Source organism: Macaca thibetana, chromosome 13, assembly GCF_024542745.1.
Source record: "Macaca thibetana thibetana isolate TM-01 chromosome 13, ASM2454274v1, whole genome shotgun sequence".
NCBI lineage: Eukaryota > Metazoa > Chordata > Mammalia > Primates > Cercopithecidae > Macaca > Macaca thibetana.
In genome coordinates this window covers 8,818,862-8,837,902 of record NC_065590.1, presented here as the reverse complement: position 1 = coordinate 8,837,902, position 19,041 = coordinate 8,818,862, and the positions used below count along the sequence as shown (strand labels likewise).

General features: G+C 37.2%; 1 protein-coding gene across 1 annotated transcript in view; it reads right to left on the bottom strand.

Annotated features, from left to right (window-relative positions):
- MRPS9 (mitochondrial ribosomal protein S9) overlaps positions 1–18,497 on the bottom strand; it is a 56,555-nt gene extending 38,058 nt beyond the window's left edge. Inside the window, exons 1-2 of the mRNA XM_050754208.1 lie at positions 18,339–18,497; positions 8,123–8,302 (exon numbers count right to left, since the gene is read on the bottom strand). Coding sequence (XP_050610165.1) covers positions 8,123–8,302; positions 18,339–18,473 — 315 coding nt within the window. The 5' untranslated portion in view covers positions 18,474–18,497. The remainder of the gene's footprint in view (positions 1–8,122; positions 8,303–18,338) is intronic.
- Positions 18,498–19,041: the final 544 nt, after the last annotated feature.

Below are 19,041 nucleotides of genomic sequence, written 5' to 3'. Positions count from 1 at the left end.
GTCTATAATACCAATTAAAAAGTAATTGGTAGACTTCAGCAGTGCTATATATCAATTTGCTGGCATTTTTCCTGAAATTGTATAGTAATGTAGAACTTAACTTTTAATTCCCAAATAAAGACATTAGGAAATGCAAGTGCAAGTCCGTATTCATAATATTTAATATAACTGAAAGGTCTCCAAACTAAACTTTATAACAACTACATGCTTCATTGGAAAAGGAAAATGCAAATATCACTGGTCCTCAACTTTTTGGTGTTTACAGTATGATTTGGAGTAAAAGAATTTTTGATGGTGCACATGACAGGATTAAGAGACTTCACTAAACAGGTTAGCAATCACTGCTACCCCACGGCCACTCTAGCACAAGGAGGTGTTACAAGGTCTATAAAGTTAGATGGCACTTGCTGCCCTCCTCACCTGGTTGTTCTTTAGTCTTGGGGTCAATAAGGAAAACTGTTTCTGCTGCCTCTGTTACTCACTCATGGGCTTAGTGCTTCAGTTTCCATACACACCAAATTTTCTTTACACTAAAAAACAAGACTCACTCAGCTCAAGTTTCCATCTGACAGATTCCTCCTAACAGTTATGTATACTCTTACAGCCAAAAGTAATTTGTACACACTGATCAACATTTGGCAGTAACCTGTGAAAGATTTATGAAACAGGAGTTGAGGGTAACAGCATTAAGGTCTATTTGCTAAATATTTAGTCTGCATTTAAAGTCCTTTCAGCATAACACCATATACACTACTAATTTTGTTAGAGGCTACCTGCTTTTCCTCCTGTTAGATCTTCCAAGGTTATCAGTAGCACCATCATGGTTCAGTGAGTAAGAACAATAGGTAGTTTATTTTGTTTCAATATAATTTAAGAAACTGGGCAAAAATTAAACTACTTTGAAATGAAATTCTATACCTGCCAATGACTACTTCCTTTTTAGTTATAGCACTTTACTTTTTCACCAATAAAAATAATATTTTTCTTGTAAATTTAATAAAAAGATTGAGCACCAATTTAAGCTAAGTAATCCTGGAAAAAAAAAATCCAAAATATATAGAATCCTGTAGCCCTAATAATGATAAATCTTCTAAGTGATAAAACTTTAAAATAAGTACCACCAGTGACAAGCAGAATTATTTTCATTCAAAAGTTTTATCCGTCATATTCCTTTTTACTAACTCACATTGTACTCTTTAATAAACCTTATTAAGGAAGCATTAGCATATTAGATTAGCTAGGTGTAATTTACACACATAAATTATATATGCTGTATTCGGTGAGGCCAGATTTCTATTCAAACTTAACCCTCTGAAGTAAAGTTGTAAAACTAGAAATCAATGAAAACGACCTATAAAGAATTGCAAGAGCTGACATAAATTCATGGATTTACTTACTAGGAGGGCACATAGGTCCTCATTCAGAGTCCAAAGGCTTTTAGTTTTCATTCACACACTTAACAAGTTTAGTTATGCCAGAAGGTTGGAAGACAGGTGAGGGTGGCTAGAGGCAGACACATAGACTAAGACATCTTGACAGCAAGGGAGATGACAAGAATCAGTAATACAGCATAGCCAGGCCATTCATCGCAGGGACAGTCGTGCTCTACGAGCCACAGTCAGGGGCTAACAGCCATACTAAAAAGGAAAATCCTAAAGCACTGTAAGGTTAAATTATACTCACTATATCCTACTAAATAAGGTTGGGGAGACTGAAATTTATTTTAGAAAATGTCACCTAAAAGATTAATCTGAAAGTGTAGAAAGAACAGTCTTTGGATACAGAAAGATCTTGTAGTCTTAGTATTGCTAAAAAAAAAAAAAAAAAAAAAAAAAAAAGATACCTGCCCTATAAGGTTTTTACAAAGATAAAATGTGGCAATGTATATCAGGCTCCCAGATGGCATTTCACACATAACACAGAGGGTTTTTAGTATATGGTAGTAATTTTCATTACAAATAACACTTAAAAATAGGTTTCCCTTATCTGGAAAATTCACTTTTGTGGAATATCTAATTTCCTGATCAAACTAAATAATTAGAGAAAAGTTACTGCACCTAGTCTTAATTAATATGTTAAAAGCCAAATATTTTAAAAGCATTATAACTTTTTTTTTTTTTTTTTTTTTTTTTTTTTTTTTGAGACGGAGTCTCGCTCTGTCGCCCAGGCTGGAGTGCAGTGGCCGGATCTCAGCTCACTGCAAGCTCCGCCTCCCGGGTTCACGCCATTCTCCTGCCTCAGCCTCCCAAGTAGCTGGGACTACAGGCGCCCACCACCTCGCCCGGCTATTTTTTTGTATTTTTTTAGTAGAGACGGGGTTTCACCGTGTTAGCCAGGATGGTCTCGATCTCCTGACCTCGTGATCCACCCGTCTCGGCCTCCCAAAGTGCTGGGATTACAGGCTTGAGCCACCGTGCCCGGCCAAGCATTATAACTTCTAAATATGTAACAGCAATTGCAACGGAAGCTTAGAATATTTTCTTGATTTTAGATAAATTATTTTTGTTTTCAGAAATAACCGATTGTTGCAGCCTGGAAATGCTGACTTATCAGCCATAATGTCTCTTTCAGTTGATATACACTGTTGAGCCACTTATAAAAACAATAGTTTAAAAAACATAAATGAAAACAGAAAACCATATGAGTACTTAATTTTAATTCTTTGGTAACGGTTGTCACAGTCCTCTTTTGCTTTTACATCTACTCAGGTGCCACAAAGGTGGAGGGGGTCCACTAAATTTAATAAAATGCAATACCAAAAGGGGTGCACTACATTTAATAAAATGCCACAAGAGTCAGTGAAGCCGATCAATCACCTGCAGCAAAGTCTAGCACAGCAGAATTATGTCACTGGTGTCAAGGAAAATGGTTAACGCTAACTTCCATAAGGGCTTTTTAGATACCAAGCTAGGTGAGACAATGTCAACCTACAGGAGATAAAGCAATCTCCCCTTTAGTCAATCAGTGATAAATCAATGTACCCAACAGTGTTTCAGATGATTCTCCCCAGCACTCATTCTCAGGTGGCATGGAAGACTTGTGCGACAAAGCAGAGAACTAGGGAACGATTCCAGTTATGGCAGATGGTATTTATTACTGTTAATAGTAACAGGAATAACAACACATTGCATTAATCTCATGCCTTTTAGATATATTCTGAGGTAGGCAAGTTGGTATTATTATTTTAGAGATAAGAAAATAATAAGAAAATCAAGTGACAGAGAGTGCTGACTTGCTCAACAACACTAGTTAGTGACATCGCAAGGAATCTCCTAATCCCAGTCCTGTATTTTTCTACAAGACCATTCCAACTACAGTGAATTTTTAATAAAAAGACAGAAAAAAATCAATCTAATAAAGCTGTCTATGTGTTCTGCATTTACATTCCTCACAAGAAATTCAACTTCATTTTAGAAGAGTCTATATATTTTAAAGAAGCAATTGGATGTTTTTTCCTATTAATTCATGATTTGATTACTTAATTGGCTAAATCTAAAGGTAGATTTTTATAATATTCGGTTAACACAATCACACAAGATGACATTAAGTTGCTTTTATCATATATACACACGCACAGTTTTAAAAGTATAGAATAGCTGCCACCACTTATCTTTACATAGTGATGTTAAATATCTCTTCTCTATCACAAAAAAGTGCCAAATTTAGACTCTGAAAATAATTCTATATTTTGAGAACCGGAACTAAATACATTGTTTAAAATTTGTTTCTACCTGATTGAATGATAATGTATTCACTAAGCTATCCTTTTAGATTTCTCTAACTATTAAAAATGTACTCTAGATGGAATCACCAGTTTTTATCTTTTATCTTTTGTAAATACTCAAATAAAATTTTTAAAAGATATTTTAATATATGAAATAATTGTTTTAAATCTTAAATATTTTGCTCAAATGCAATTAAAAAATGGTCTTCATGATCATTTAGTAATTGGGTAACTAGTATGAAAAAACTAGTTTCTAAAATATATAACTAATAGCTTAATCTGAATACAATGGTGCATAATTTGTCTATGTGAAAATTATAGTGAGCCTAGACTTTTAACTATGTACTTGAATTAAATTATAGACCATGGCTACTCTATATAAATTAAGTCCTCATGAAAATAATATTAACATCCCAAACTAATATTCTGGGTAAACATCCAAGCAATGAACAAACTACTCCAAACAACAAAATTCATGTTTAATACTTACACTGTGAAAATACTTATCCCCTCAGACAAAATTACAAAATTGTTGAATGATTCTGTTTTCAATAAGCTACATATGCCCAATGTACATCCAAAAAGGTAGTTAAGTGGGGCTGGGCATGGTGGCTCATGCCTTTAATCTCCCAGCACTTTGGGAGGCCAAGGTCAGAGGATGACTTGATGCCAAGAGTTCCAAACCAGGCTGTGAACAAAATAGCAAGACCTTGCCTTTATCAATCAAACAAACAGACAAACCAAAAAGGTAGTTAAGAGTTGCTCAAAAACATGTTAGTGGTAAACTTAGTTGGGTAATGAAATCCTACTGCTGAGAACAGTTACTCAGGGACACATAAACCACAAGGAGAGAGGTAGGACCATTTTAAAAAGCAAGCAGTTAAAAAAACCCAACAACAACAACAACAACAACAACAACAACAACGCACAAAGAAAAGCCCAGGCCCAGACAGCTTCACTGGGGAATTCAACCAAATACTTCAAGAGGAATCAATACAAATTCTTGACAAACTTCCAAAAATAGAAGAGGAGAGAACACTTCCCAACTCATTCGATGAGGCCAGTATTACCGATATCAAAACTAGACAAACACTTTAAGAAAACTACAGACCAATATCAATTAGACATAAAAATCCTCAAGAAAATGCTAGCAAACCAAATCCAGAAACACACAAAAAAGAGTATATGCACCGAAGTAGTGGGATTTATTTCATGAACACAAGTTTGATTCAACATACAAAAATCAATTTGTGTGATACATCATACCAACAGAACAAAAGACAAAACCAAATCATCAAAATGGAAGAGAATCTGACAATATCCAATACCATTTCGTGACAAAAACACTAACCACCACAACAAAAAAGTTCAACAAACTAGGTATGGAAAAAAACTTACTGAATCTGATAGAGCATCCATGAAAAACCCACAGCCAACATCATATTTAATGGTGAATGACTGAATGCTTTCCCCCAAGATCAGGAACAAAATTAGGACGCCCACTCTTGCCATTTCTACTCAACATTGTTAGAGGTTCTAAGCCAAGGAAAGTAGGTAAGAAAAAGAAATAGAGGTATCCAGATTAGGAAAAATGAAGTAAAACTATTTCCATTTGCAGTTGAAATATCCTACTAATTCTCGTAGTTTTTAGTGGATTCTTTGGGATTCATAAATATATGGGATATCCTGCTACACCCTTCTATATATGCGCTATCTTGCTATATCCTATATTTAGAAAATCCCAAGGAATTCACTAAGAACTATGAGAATTAGTACGTTCAGCAAGGATGTAGATTCAAAATAAAAAATAAACAAAAATCAACTGTATTCAGTTGCAATAAGAAACCCAAAAATATTATAAAAGAGAACAAATCTATTTACAATAGAGAAGTTTCTAAGGCATTAATACTTAGGAATAAATTTAACAAAAAAGTGCCAAATTTAGACTCTGAAAACTACAAAACATCACTGAGAAATTAAAGAGGATCTGTATCTATAGAAGGACACTCCATGTTCAGCGATCAGAAGACTTAATTAACATAAAGATGGGAATACTCTCAAAATCAATCTAGAGATTCAGTACAATCCCTATCCAAATCTTAGGTGGCTCCTTGCAGGAACTGACAAGCTGATCCTAAAATTTCATATGAAAATTCAAGGAGCAAAGAACAACCAAAATAATCTTGAAAAGCAAGAAGGAAAGAAGAGAACTTACACTTCCCAATTTCAAAACTTACTATAAAGCTACAGTAATCAAGACAAAGGGGTACTGGCATAAGGATAAATGTATAGATCAATGGAATAAAATAAGGTCCAGAATTAAACCCTTACAGTTACACTGATATTCAATACGAGTGACAAAATAATTCAATGGGAAAAAATAGTCTTTCCAACAAATGATGCTGGAACAACTGAATGTCCACATGGAAAAGAACAAAGCTAGACCCCTGCCTCATATCACACACAAAAATAACCTTAAAATGGATCAAACACCTAAATGTAAGAGCTAAAACTACAAAACTAGTAGAAGAAAATACAGGGGTGAATTTTCATGACCTTGGATTAGCAATGGTTTCTAAGGTATATACATAAGAGAAATAAAAACATACGTCTGCACAAGAACTTTACAGCATGCACATTCATGGTAGCATTATTCATAACCAAAAGTGGAAACCCAAATGCCCATCAACTGATGACTGAATTCGTAAAATGTGGTATATCCATACAACCGAAAACTATTCAGTATTAAAAAGGAATGAAGTACTGACACATGCCACAATGCAGATAAACATGAAAACATTGTGCTAAGTGAAAGAAGCCAGTTACTAAAGACCAAATACTATATGATTCTACTTATATGAAAGTCCGGGGTAGGCAAACCTAGAGTCTAGAGAGTCTATGTTCTAGGTGATTTGAAAATTAGGACCTGAATTCTATTCCTGTTGCACTCTTCAATTATTACATTCCTGATAAAAGCAATAACGGTCAATAATTTTTTTTTTTGCTAAACGTCCCAGGATAGCTAGCAAAGGAACTTAAATTTAAGAACTTTGAACTTTGTTCTAATTTTTAAAAAGTAATATCAAATTTAAATTTAAGAACTTTGAACCTTGTTCTAATTTTTAAAAAGTAATATCTAACATCTCATGATATTTTATACATAACTGAAGAATAGCATCTCTTCATAGATAATATCCCCCAATACTGTCCAGATTACCATAAAATTCAAAAAGAGGACAGCAGCTACAAAATCCCTAACTACAAATCACCTAACCTAGAAGAGCAATAAGAAATCCTTCTGGACCAGGCCCAGTGGCTAACGCCTGTAATCCCAACACTTTGGGAGGCTGACGTGGGTGGATCACCAGAGGTCAGGAGTTCAAGACCAGCCTGACCAACATATTGAAACCCCATCTGTACTAAAAATACAAAAATTAGCTGGGTGTGGTGGCACATGCCCGTAAGCCCAGCTACTCAGGAGGCTGAGGCAGGAGAATTGCTTGAACCCGGGAGGCAAAGGTTGCAGTGAGCCAAGATTGTGCCATTGCACTCTAGCCTGGGCAACAGAGCAAGACTCCGTCTCCAAAAAAAAAAAAAAAAAAAAAAAAAGAAAGAAATCCTTCTGGTTGAATAAAAAATGTTGCTCTGGGGCCTGAAAGTGATACTTCAGTACCATTTATAAATAGGAAAGGAATACAAAAAGATTGAAATTAAACTAACATGCACAAAATGACTAAAAATAATATTAAAATCATGTAAGAATGTTATTATCTATACAAAGATGTTGTTCTTCTGTTAAATATAAAACATCATGGGATATTAGATGTTACTTTTTTAAAATAAGGACAAGATTCAAAGTTGTTAAATTCAACTTCCTTTGCTAGCTACTCTAGGATGTCCAGCAAAAATACTATCAACAATTATTGCTCTTATCAGGAATATAATAATTCAAGAGTGAATAGAATTCTGATCCTAATTTTCAAATCACTTAGACTATGCCCCCATTTTGAAAATTCAGATATATATTTAAGTTGACAAAAACACTGGGCCAAGGTTTACTTATGGGACTTGATATAAATTTGACTCTATTTTCATTATCATCTGTTTTATCATTTTGTAAGAAAGCTGAGTCTAAGACTACACAATAGGTTAAACATTTCCCAATAGTGTATGAGCATTTATAGACTCATTTCTAGGTAACACCTAAAACTCACCACACTATGTAAATCCTGCACATTTGTCTTTGAAACTGTGGCCCCAACTTGCAATGGATAGCAGCATTTTTCTTTATTCTGACAGCTTGATTAAAACACAGAGCTAAGGGGCTCATGAAGAAAAGTGCTTTTAATATCTAAAACTCTACAGCAATTACTTTTCCAACAGAGTAACTGTACTTACATCAATATCTTCTTGAGTGAAAGTCTCTGGATCTTCTCCCATCATGTTGGCTAAATGTCTCTTTCCTATGTTGAACTCTTCAATCTGCTTTTTAATAAAATCCTCTGTGTAAGTTTCACGTTTTGAGGAGGGAACATTTTTCTTTGTTGTTCTAACTGCAGTATGTCTTAGCCTTAATATCTAACAGAAAATACAGATGGAAAGAAAAGGAAATAAATTAGACTGTGATCTTCTAGGGCACCGTCCTTAAATAAAATAATATATGCGAGTAATTGTCTTCTTTTATTATGGTATTCAAGTGACAAGAGTCCAAAAAAAAAGTTTAAAAGGTCTGCTAAAAAAGTTGTTAGAATCTGTCCCCTGCTCAAAAGCTTGCTTACAATGTAGTTTAAGCTACTAGCATTTCAATACATTAAAACCAAAAATACCTGTAAGTGGTATGCTACCTCCTGATCTCTTTTAAACATCCACTTTTGATAATGATTGGTCAATGTCAGTGAGTTTTGATATTTGGCACATGGGATAAAGAGTAAAAGGCCACTCCCTTAAAAAAGCAAATACCGATGCACCAGAAACCAGCAGGCAGAAAACATGAGAGCAAATGGCATGGCCTGGGGAAGAGCACCTTACACTGCGGGTATTCACCTTACTTGTGGGTAAAAATCCGGCCTATCTTTAACCATCTTTTGGCTTAGCTTAAGACTTTATTCCATGGTCCTTATATTAAAATGATAAAAAGAAAAAATTGCTTGACTAAACATTGGGAAGATTTATTATTATTAATTTGGTTCAACATGCTAACTGCAGAAATAAGGGCTCGCATATCTTTTAAAGGCATCAGTAATTATATCACACTTGCTGCTGCTGGTCCTTTTATGCTGTGGTACTAGGAATTTCCCTCAAAGGCATTAAGACTTCGCCTTCAATCAAAGATGCTAAAGAACGAGAAAAATGTTTTCAAATGCCATTCAGCTGCATCCGGTAGCTGGAAATAACTAGAACAGATCTTTCTGGTCCTGGCTTTTCTTAAGATCTTAAACCTGTAGTTCTCAACCTTCATCCTGGCCCCAACAATTCTAAACACTCTTAAAGCAATATTCAGGCTTTAAAACCACAATCTTAGCAATCCACTCACTTCCTTTTTCATAAACATAAATCTCACTCAGACAGACATCATTCACTGGCACCATCCCTCCTATCTCCATCCCCTTCCCTTCCGAGAATCCTAAATTCAGATGCCTCTACAGTAATTTGTCACTAAAGTTACACTAGAAAATACAAGAAAAAATACAGGAGAAATGTAACAATACCCAATTAATGAAAAAAATGTATGTTTTTAAACTCTTCCGAATTAAGATAGTAAAAATATAGTTTCTTCTTACTCTTTAATGAGTAAGAAAAGGGCAATTCAAAATTACCTGAAACTTGAGTTTATTTTTACTTAGGAGATCACATCCTTCTAAAACATACTACTAGCCAATCATTATCGTTTCTTACAATGCTTTGTGAAGATACAGTGTTGCCATCAATGAGTAAAAGCATGACCACAACTGGCTAATGCATGGTCCCTTCTTTTACAGGCACAGCCTGTCTGTACACCCCTGCTCCCCTTGCCACAGGCCAGCACCACCAGCACCAACTCCCCACCATAGTGGTTCCCATCTTACGTTTTTACTGTTTTCCAGGGGATTTTAAAATGTGTTCTTTATGAGTCTACGTCTTCTTTAGGCAATGCAGAATGTTGCTTCACATATTCAAAGTGAAGAGAAATTATCTTTCTACCTCAAGAATCATAGCAAAGGTGTGATTAGGGGGCCGAAAAGTAGCAATCACATAGTAGAGATAATTCTCCCAAATGTTCCATTGCCAAAAGGATGATTATATTGCTGGTTTTTATACATAACATGACAAAATGTTTTTGTTCACAGCTAAAACAATCCTAATACAGGTGAACCCACAAAGACTTTCTTTCAGGTCACTACAACCACACTCCCTGCCAATCACCAACCACAGCCCTGAGGAGGAGAAGTGTGCCTCCTGGAGCATATGGCTCCTCTCACTGAAGGGATTCCAGACGAGGAGCAAGATCAGGGAGGAAAGTGATGCGTTCAGATTTGAGAATGTGTGTGAGATGTTGATGGACATCCCAGGAAGACAGATGTCCAGGAGGCAGGTGGCCTTGTGGGTGTGAGCATGGACAGACCTGAGCTTCAGATACAGGTCTGTTAATAATCCATACCTGAGACATGAGGTTGACACTCAAAGAGAAGCAGAAAAAATGGCAAGCATTAGTGCTAGGACAAAAAACAGTCTTCTACTAGTAATGAAACAAATTGTTTGTAGGTGAGGGAAGGTAGGCAGAAAGGCAAGGTTACTTATGTCTTACGCCCACTATTTTCTCCGTGAAATAGAAGATGGTCTGCTGAGACCAAAAGGTGGTAGGTTTAACAGATGGAATACCACATATTCAAAGAACTGTGATGCAGTGGTTGTAAAGACAGAAAAACTGTAAGAAAGAAATTAGAGATGGCTAGATACAGTGGCTCATGCCTGTAATTCTAGCACTTTGGGAGGCCGAGGTGGGTGGATCACTTGAGGTCAGGAGTTTGAGACCAGCCTGGCCAACATTGTGAGACCCCCATCTCTACAAAAAATCACAAAAATTAGCAGGGTATGGTGGTGGGTGCCTGTTATCCCAGCTACCCAGGAAGCTGAGGCAGTAGAATTGCTTGAACCAGGGAGGCAGAGGTTGCAGTGAGCCAAGATCACGCCACTGCACTCCAGCCTGGGCAACAGAGGGAGACTCTGTCTCCCAAAAAAAAAAAAAAAAAAAAAAAAGAAAAAGAAAGAAAGAAAGAAAGAAAGGAACTAGAGAAAAAAATTTTAAGTATCCATTCATACTAAGAAAATTCTCATTACTAGTGAGCCAGGAGAATAATTCCAAACAGACAGGAATCTATATTCATACAATGTCTGTAATCTTTTGTCAATTTTCTTTCCCTATGGTTGGTTTCTTTTGTATGTTTCAGTGGTCTATTCAATGTGCTATTTAGTTCCAGAGAGTTATATCTTAGGGTAGATTGTACCGTTCAGCATTACAAAGTTTTCTACTCCTATGTAATATTTTTTTTTCTTCAACTCTGTTGGGTCATAATATTGTAACCCTTTCTACCTCCTATTTACATTTCCCTGGAATATCACTGCCCATCTTTTTCATTTAAGTTTTAGACAATTTTAGGTTTTGTTTTTTTAACCCAATCTGAGATTTTAGTAGATGAGAATACCCAAGTCACATGGGGTTTAACAGCTATTCTGTCTTGTCATTCATCTTATTTAATCTTTATATTTTTTATGCTTCCTTCCTATTTTCTCTATTTTGCTATAGGAAAAAAAAATTGCGTTTTCTTTTTTATGGCTTTTGAGCTGGCAATTTGGACCATATAGAGCTTGCTCTCATTTTACCAGTGACAATACATGTGTCTCTGAATAAAATGTTTAAATGTACTCCTATCAACTTCAAAAATAAATATCCAATGAATTCTGACTGACTTATTCAGCTCTCTTTTTCAGCCACAGCAATTATCTGTTCTTCTGTTCTCTACAGTTTAGATCAGCTTCTCTTAGTCTTATTTCTTATCCCTTGTTTGTGCATTCCGTATGATTTTGAAATCTTGACTCTATGGTTTTTTCCCTCTTTCTGCAGTGTCAATTCTGCTTACTGCAGCCACTATGCATTTTTAGCTTTTTATATCATTGGTCTATCCTCAAAATTCTCGCCTCAACAGTTTCTTTTAATCACATCTTCTTGTCTTATCCTATCTCATAGAGCTCTTCCTCACTCAACTGATTTTTAAATGTTCTTGACAGTGTGAAGTAGCTGTGGTAAAATAATTCTTCCATTTTGCTAGGTAAATATCCCTTTGTATTTTCTTCAGCTGTCTCTTCCACACTGTTCCTTTTGCTCCTACAATGGTTTAGCATCTTCTCAAGCAAAAGAGTTGATTATTGAAGACTTGGTTTTTCACATGATTTAAAATTGCATCTGTCTATAGTCTCCAGAGTTTGTGACATAAGGTGGTGGCTTTCCTACTTTTAACATGATTGAGGTTTAAACATATATATAAACATTTTCACTGTTGTTCATTTAGAAAAGGTTTAAAAAATTGCCCTAATTTGCTATTTTTCATAAAAAGTCTTTAAGATCTTTTTCAAAGACATTTCTACATATTGCTTAAGAGTATGACATTCTGGAAACTTATAACATTAAATTTACAAAGTTATCACAGCATCAGTATCTGGATATTGAATATGTTTATTAAATGTCCAGAATTATTCCAGCAATGAATTCACACAAAAATATTTACATTCAAAGGAGTCCATTGTTCATTGGTATAATCCATTAAACAAGGTGAGGTTAAGAGTGTGAAAAAAACAGATCTTTACCTAAAAACACCAAGAATTCTTGAAGGGAATTTGCTTTGCCACTGTTAAGAACAATTTGCAGCCAGGTGCAGTGGCTCACACCTGTAATCCCAGCACTTAGGGAGGCCAAGGAGATCACGAGTTCAGGAGTTTGAGACCGGCCTGGCCAACAGAGTGAAACCTTGTCTCTAATAAAAATACAAAAATTAGCCAGGTAAGCTGGTGGGCACTTGTAATCCCAGCTCCTTGGGAGGCTGAGGCAGGAGAATGGCTTGAACCCGGGAGGTGGAGGTTGCAGTGAGCCGAGAGAGCGCCACTGCACACTCCAGCCTGGGTGACAGAGTGAGACTCTCTCAAAAAATTAAAAATAAAAATAAATAAAAATTTAAAAAAGAAAAGAGAAGAGAAAAGAAAGCAGGCAGGGTCCAATGGATGTCTATCAACTAAAAGTTATCCATGCAGGTTCAATCAGAATGTGTCCATTAAGACAAAATGGCATTCCAGCTGTCCTGCCTGTATGCTCAGGATCTCAGGAGGAGGAACATCTGATAGGATTACTTTGAGTCAGGTGTCCCAGATTTATTCCGGACTATAGCCAGATCTTCTCAACTATAACCAATGAAAAAGAACTAATTCCTCCTGGGGAAATCGGGATGCTACTATGAAGGGGAAATGGATACTATGTTAAGTAAATAAGGAAATCCACTTATTTAAACAAAATTTACCATTTATGTTAATTCCACAACCTGTTATAAATTAAAACACTTAATATACTTATCAATCAAATAAAATGCATAAACCCTGTTTAACTCCGAATTAAAATAAACCAACTATAAAAAGCTACCATTGGGACAATTCAGAGAAATTTGAACATGAAATAGGTAACAGATGATAAGAAACTACTGTTCCTTCTGTTAGATACGGTGGGGGCAAGGAATCTATTTTTTTTTTTTTTAAAAAAAACCTTTCTGTTAGAGATGCATATTCAAGTACCTATAAGTAAAATAACAGAATGTTTGGGGTTTACATTAAATGACTCTGGGGGGTGGGAGGGGAGAAATAAAAACAAGACTGGGAAAATACTAATAATTGTTGAAGCTGGTTGACAGATCTGTGGAGTTCATTATATTATTCTATTTTTTATATGCTTGGTTTTGCAGAATAAAATTCTAAAAATAAACTACTTTACTAGTTCATTTAACAAATTTGAGCAATTATTATAGACCAGGCTCTGTATTAAGTGTTAACAGAAAAAATTGTAAAGAAATGAGTGATATTAAAATGAGAATGTTGCCATAATGAGATAAGAAAACAAAACATAGTAAAGATGCAATTTTCTTTAAGCTAATAATCCTATCTGACAGAAAGAATGACACAGCAGGTGTTCAGATGTACCCACATGTGCACACACATAGGCACTCATATATGCCTGCACATCAGAACCGTAGAGGAAAGACCTAAATACATGAGAGAGACACTGAGATAACAAGAAAAGAAGTATATGTGGGTTTTCCACTGTTGTAGGCAGCTTCCAAGATGGCTCCCAGTGAATCTGCCGCCTGCTGTTCTGCTCTCTTGCTTACCTTTTCTTCATCAGCCTGAGGGAAGCCAGATGTGCTGAGCTGCCCTAGAGGCACATGTGGCAGGAGCTGAGGGAGGGCTCTGGCCAACAGTCAGCAAGGACCTGGGGCCTTCAGTCTGACAGCCTGCAAGAATCTAAATCCTGCTAATGACAACACTGAGTGAGCCTAGAAGCAGACTCTCCCCACCCACAGTGGAGCCTTGAGATGACTGCAGCCCCGGGCAATACCTGGACTGTTGCCTTACCAGAGACCCTGAGCAAGAGGACCCAGCAAGGTGTGTCTGGAGAACCCTGACCCACATAAACTGTAGAAAACAAATGTCTGTTAGTTCAGCTGCTAAATTTTAGGATAATTAGTTATGTAGCAATAAATAACTGATACATTCATCATCCTAATTACAACAACGAAGCATAGTACAAGAAAGTTTACTTATCTTGTTTTATAAGGGAAAGAGGGGTGGGAATGACAGTAGCATTTATTATCAAGCCCTTATTAAATAAGACACTTATAAATTGCCAAATAAGGAAAGTGTAAATTTTAATGTAGAGGTATTTTTTGTAATTAAAACAATGAGGAACACACTCAATTCTATCCTTACAAGGACAGGATTAGATCTCAAAGGCAATAGCTTATCCTACCAAAGGGCTTTTCTTTTCCGTTGCTAATAAACTGGGATTCAAAATAAATATATTCAAAAATTATCAGGGGCGGGGGCATAACTAATTTACAGAGCTGTGTAGAGCATCTGATACAAATTCAAGTCAATTATACCATTTGTTTTCCAAAGCGTTTTTTAGCCATTTGTCAAAAAAAATTTATGAAGCCCCTACTAAAGTAGACCAACAGAATGCTGTGATAAATACAGGTTATTATAACCTCCAGGAGCATGGGAGATGAAAAAACAAAACAAAACAAAACAAAACAAAAAGATACTTTAGACAGAGACAGGAATGTGTTTACAGTGTAACCGAAATATAAAGGACCAAGCCATTTAATGCCATTGATCACTTCTCTAGCAGACGGTCTAAATCAACAAAGGAATCTTGGCTTGGCAAAAACTAAATGTTTAAGCACTAAGAAAGTGTTCAGTAGTAGAGAATAATTAAGAAGCACCCTATTAACGTTTTGTAGAAATATTTCTCAAAATAGCATTGCTTTTGCTTTTCCTTATTACAAAAATCACAAATATTATAGAAAGCCAAATTAGCATTCCTGTATTAGCCATATTGATAGAGGATTTATGAATTCATGGGTAAACTTTGTAGTACAGCATGGAAGGGAACTGTCAACTGCTCATAATAATGCTAACACTATTTGCATTTGTGACAGATAAAAAAATCAGCTACCTAAGCATAGCAAAACAGACCATACTGATTCCTGCCAAACTTTCCAGTCCTGTCTCTCACCATTCTCTCACCAAAACCCTATGCTATAACCAATTGTTGCTGACAAAACCCGCTATCACTCAGTACATCTCTATAGCCTTGTGCACCTATTATGTCTTCCTTGAAGAGAATAGCTTTCTGTTTTCATGTAACTTCTAATTGCTGCTAAAGACGCTATTTTCCTTTGCTTCCTCGGGGAAGCTGCCCATGACGATCCTCTACCTGGTCAAAAACTCTAGTCTGACTCAGGCGTATCATTTCTGTGCTCTTCTGTACTTACCTCTGTAAATATCACAATACACTGTAGATCCCTGATATTCATGGATATATAATCTGAAAAGTTTGGCCATTCATGAGTAAGACTGCCTCTTCCACCCCAAATTTGGGACACTCAGACATTTGCAATTGTACTGAGGTATTAACACAAAACATGCATACCACAAGACTGGTATGCAAGAGGTAGTCTGCTAGTGAAGGTCTCAGCTGAGAACCCAGGAATAGCTTAAGAAAACTCGCTTCTTTTTCCTTATTGAATCAGTGTTTCTCAAACTTTTTAAACTGTGACCCATAGTAAGATCTACTGTTTATATCACCACCTAGTATACATTTACATATATAAACAAAATGCAAAAATACTCTGCAGGAAATGCACTTTATTATTATTCTATTCTCCTACACCCTTCAAGTTTGCTGTAACCTCTGAAGAGATTTTCTAATTAAGGAAATTAAACTTTGAACAAACAAAAGACCAGGTATAGTGTTTTGTCACTCATTAAGTGATTAAAATTTTTATTATTTTATAAAATAATAAAAAACTTCTCTTGGGCTACCAAGAGAAATCTAACTATTAATGTTGTAGGCAGAAGTGAAAAAATGTTAATATTTAAGACAGATAAGCTCTGCGCCAGGATAAACAAAAATCTTTATCAACGTCTTTAGGTATATGTATGCAATCATAAGAATCTAAAGGGGAGTCAGCTAAGTGTTTCAGTTATAGCTGAGCTGTACTTCATGTGGTAAAACACATGCTGTAGTAGTATTCAGGAATCTGGGGATTCAGCCATTTCAGGACCATCCCTTAAGAGTGCTAAGGGTGGATACTGTCTTGTAATTGTTCGACTTTAAATTGTTTACTTCACAGTGCCTGGCAAAGTGCTCAGTAAACATCTGCCATATGGGAGAAAGGGGTTGTTTCAAGACTGGTCAAGGAGATGAAAATTAAAGTAACAAGGAGAAATCATTCTTCATCCATTTTACTAAACCAGTACTTAACAACTAGACCAGATGTTTACTGAAACTTTATTGGTGCAAAGAAAGTAGAAACAAAGCAAAAGTCCATCAATTGTTACATTAACTTTGATATATTCTTATCATGGAATAGTATGCAGCAGTTAAAAATGCTTTTAAAAACATAATAGGGGACCCTGAAAAATTTCTACTTTATAATATACTGCATATGTAGAAGAGAAAAGCAAAAAAGTAAAATGCAATCAAATATGGTCCATTTTTTGTAAAGTACACCTATGCATGTATGTTTATACACGATTATAAGAACACGAAAAAAGCATAGAATAGATACCAGGAGGGACAGAAAGTTAGCCATCCCCCAATACACACATTAAATGTCAACAATAAAAATACTCTGTATGACACAGTCCCTCTCATAATCATGTGTATACAGCAAAGATATACTCAAAGAGATGCATGAAAAAATAAAAATTTCTAGCACATTTTCCAGTAAGAAAAAAAGTAAAAGCAAATATCCACATGAATAGATAGAATGGATTGGTTGATCTAGGTTCAAATATAAAAGAAAGAACATAAAAAAAGATGGGTTTTTTTTTTTCAATATAGTTTTTAAAGCATGGTGTTTGACTTCCCTGCAATAATTGGTACTGGTTATCACTCTCCCTCCTTGAAACATTCACCTGTTTTCCATGATACCACACTGGCTGGTTTCTCCCCTGCTTGTTTGGTCCCTCATTCTCAATCTTGGGGCCTCCTATTTCTTATTTGTCCTTCAGGGCCCTGTCCCTCTGCCTACTTCTCAGTACACTCTCCCTAGGTAATTTAATTTGTTTACAAGGCCTCAATTACCATCTACAAGATAACAGGGCACTTCGAAATCAGTTCTTCTCCTGAGCTATAGACTTGCCTATTTATAGACCTACTGGAAATCCCAGATGCCTAAAACATAATCCCAAACTAAACTCGTTTCTTCCCTCTCAAATCTTTTTCCTCCTCTGAGATCGCATGTCAGTAAATTGGCATCATCAGCCTACCAGCTGTTGACTCCCCACTTCCCTCTGGATTAAACGAAATGTACAAGTTCTGGCCTGCATCTTTCCATAGAGAAAGATTCGGGAAAATTAAGAAGACAGAAATTGCGCAGATTGAAGGCACTTCTAAAAAGTCACTGTCCTCTACAGAACGTGACTTTCTCCATTGTCTTCCAGGCCCCTGCAGGAATCCAATTCCCGTCATTCTTCTCTGGCGCGGCTCTCCTCCTCTCTGGACAACAGGGCAGGGTAGGACTGGACCCAACACCAGACCTAGGGCACTGACCTTTAGCTCAGCCGCCAAATGAAAGAAGAGGTCGCTCCACTTCCACCTGCAGGTAAGTTCCCCTGGCTGCAACCCGCGAAAAAACAAGTAACAATCTCCAGAGCGGCCGCTGCAAGCCAACACCCACCTCCCCACCCCCAACCTCAGATCTCCACTAAATGTCTACCCTGCCTGAAGGCACGAGATGCTGGGGGGTGTCCGCGCTGGCTCCACATCCTCGCGCGGCAGAGATAAACCGCTTCCAGTCCTCCCAGGCCTTACCTGGGATCTGACATTTGGTTGCAACTCAGCTGCCGCGGTTTTCCAGAGGCTTTGCTTCCGGACGAGGGTACCCCTACCCCAGAGAAGAAACCAGTAGGAAACTGTTCCGCCGTAGGACACACAGGGGGCCGCCATGTTAGCTGTGGGAGATCCAGGGCCGCAGGGGTGACGGGGCGGGGCCTAGAGACGGCGCAGGCGCTAATGGGCGCGGGGCTCCAGAGGCTGTCCTGAGCAAGAGCTTCTAGGGCCTTTGGATCGGGGGGCGTGTCCCGCGACCCGAGACGGCAAGTCGCTGATTGGGTGCATGGAGTGCGCGGGCCGTATCCGACTCCACCCCTGGCTGCTGTCGCCCTCAACAAGGAGCGCTAGTGGGTAGTTTATCGCGGGCGCTTTCTCTTCACGTCCTGAATTCTGTCTCTTTGGAACTCACTTCCACGCTCTCCTAGTCTCTTTGGCGCTCACTTCCACGTGGCACTTTAAGCCAGCCCTTCCCTCCCAGCCCCCTTGCTGCATCTCGAGCGGGCTCTTCCTCCACCTTGGCAGGGCGGCCGGGGCCCCAGATGGATTCCAAGCATTGCTTCCTGTGTGTCTTATCCTAGTAGGGGTTTTCCCCTCCTCTAACTTTCCACGTTCTTCTGGATCCAAGTCAAGACTCTCCTGCAGCAGCTGTCAAACTGGCACTTTCCTGCGTTGTTTCTTAACT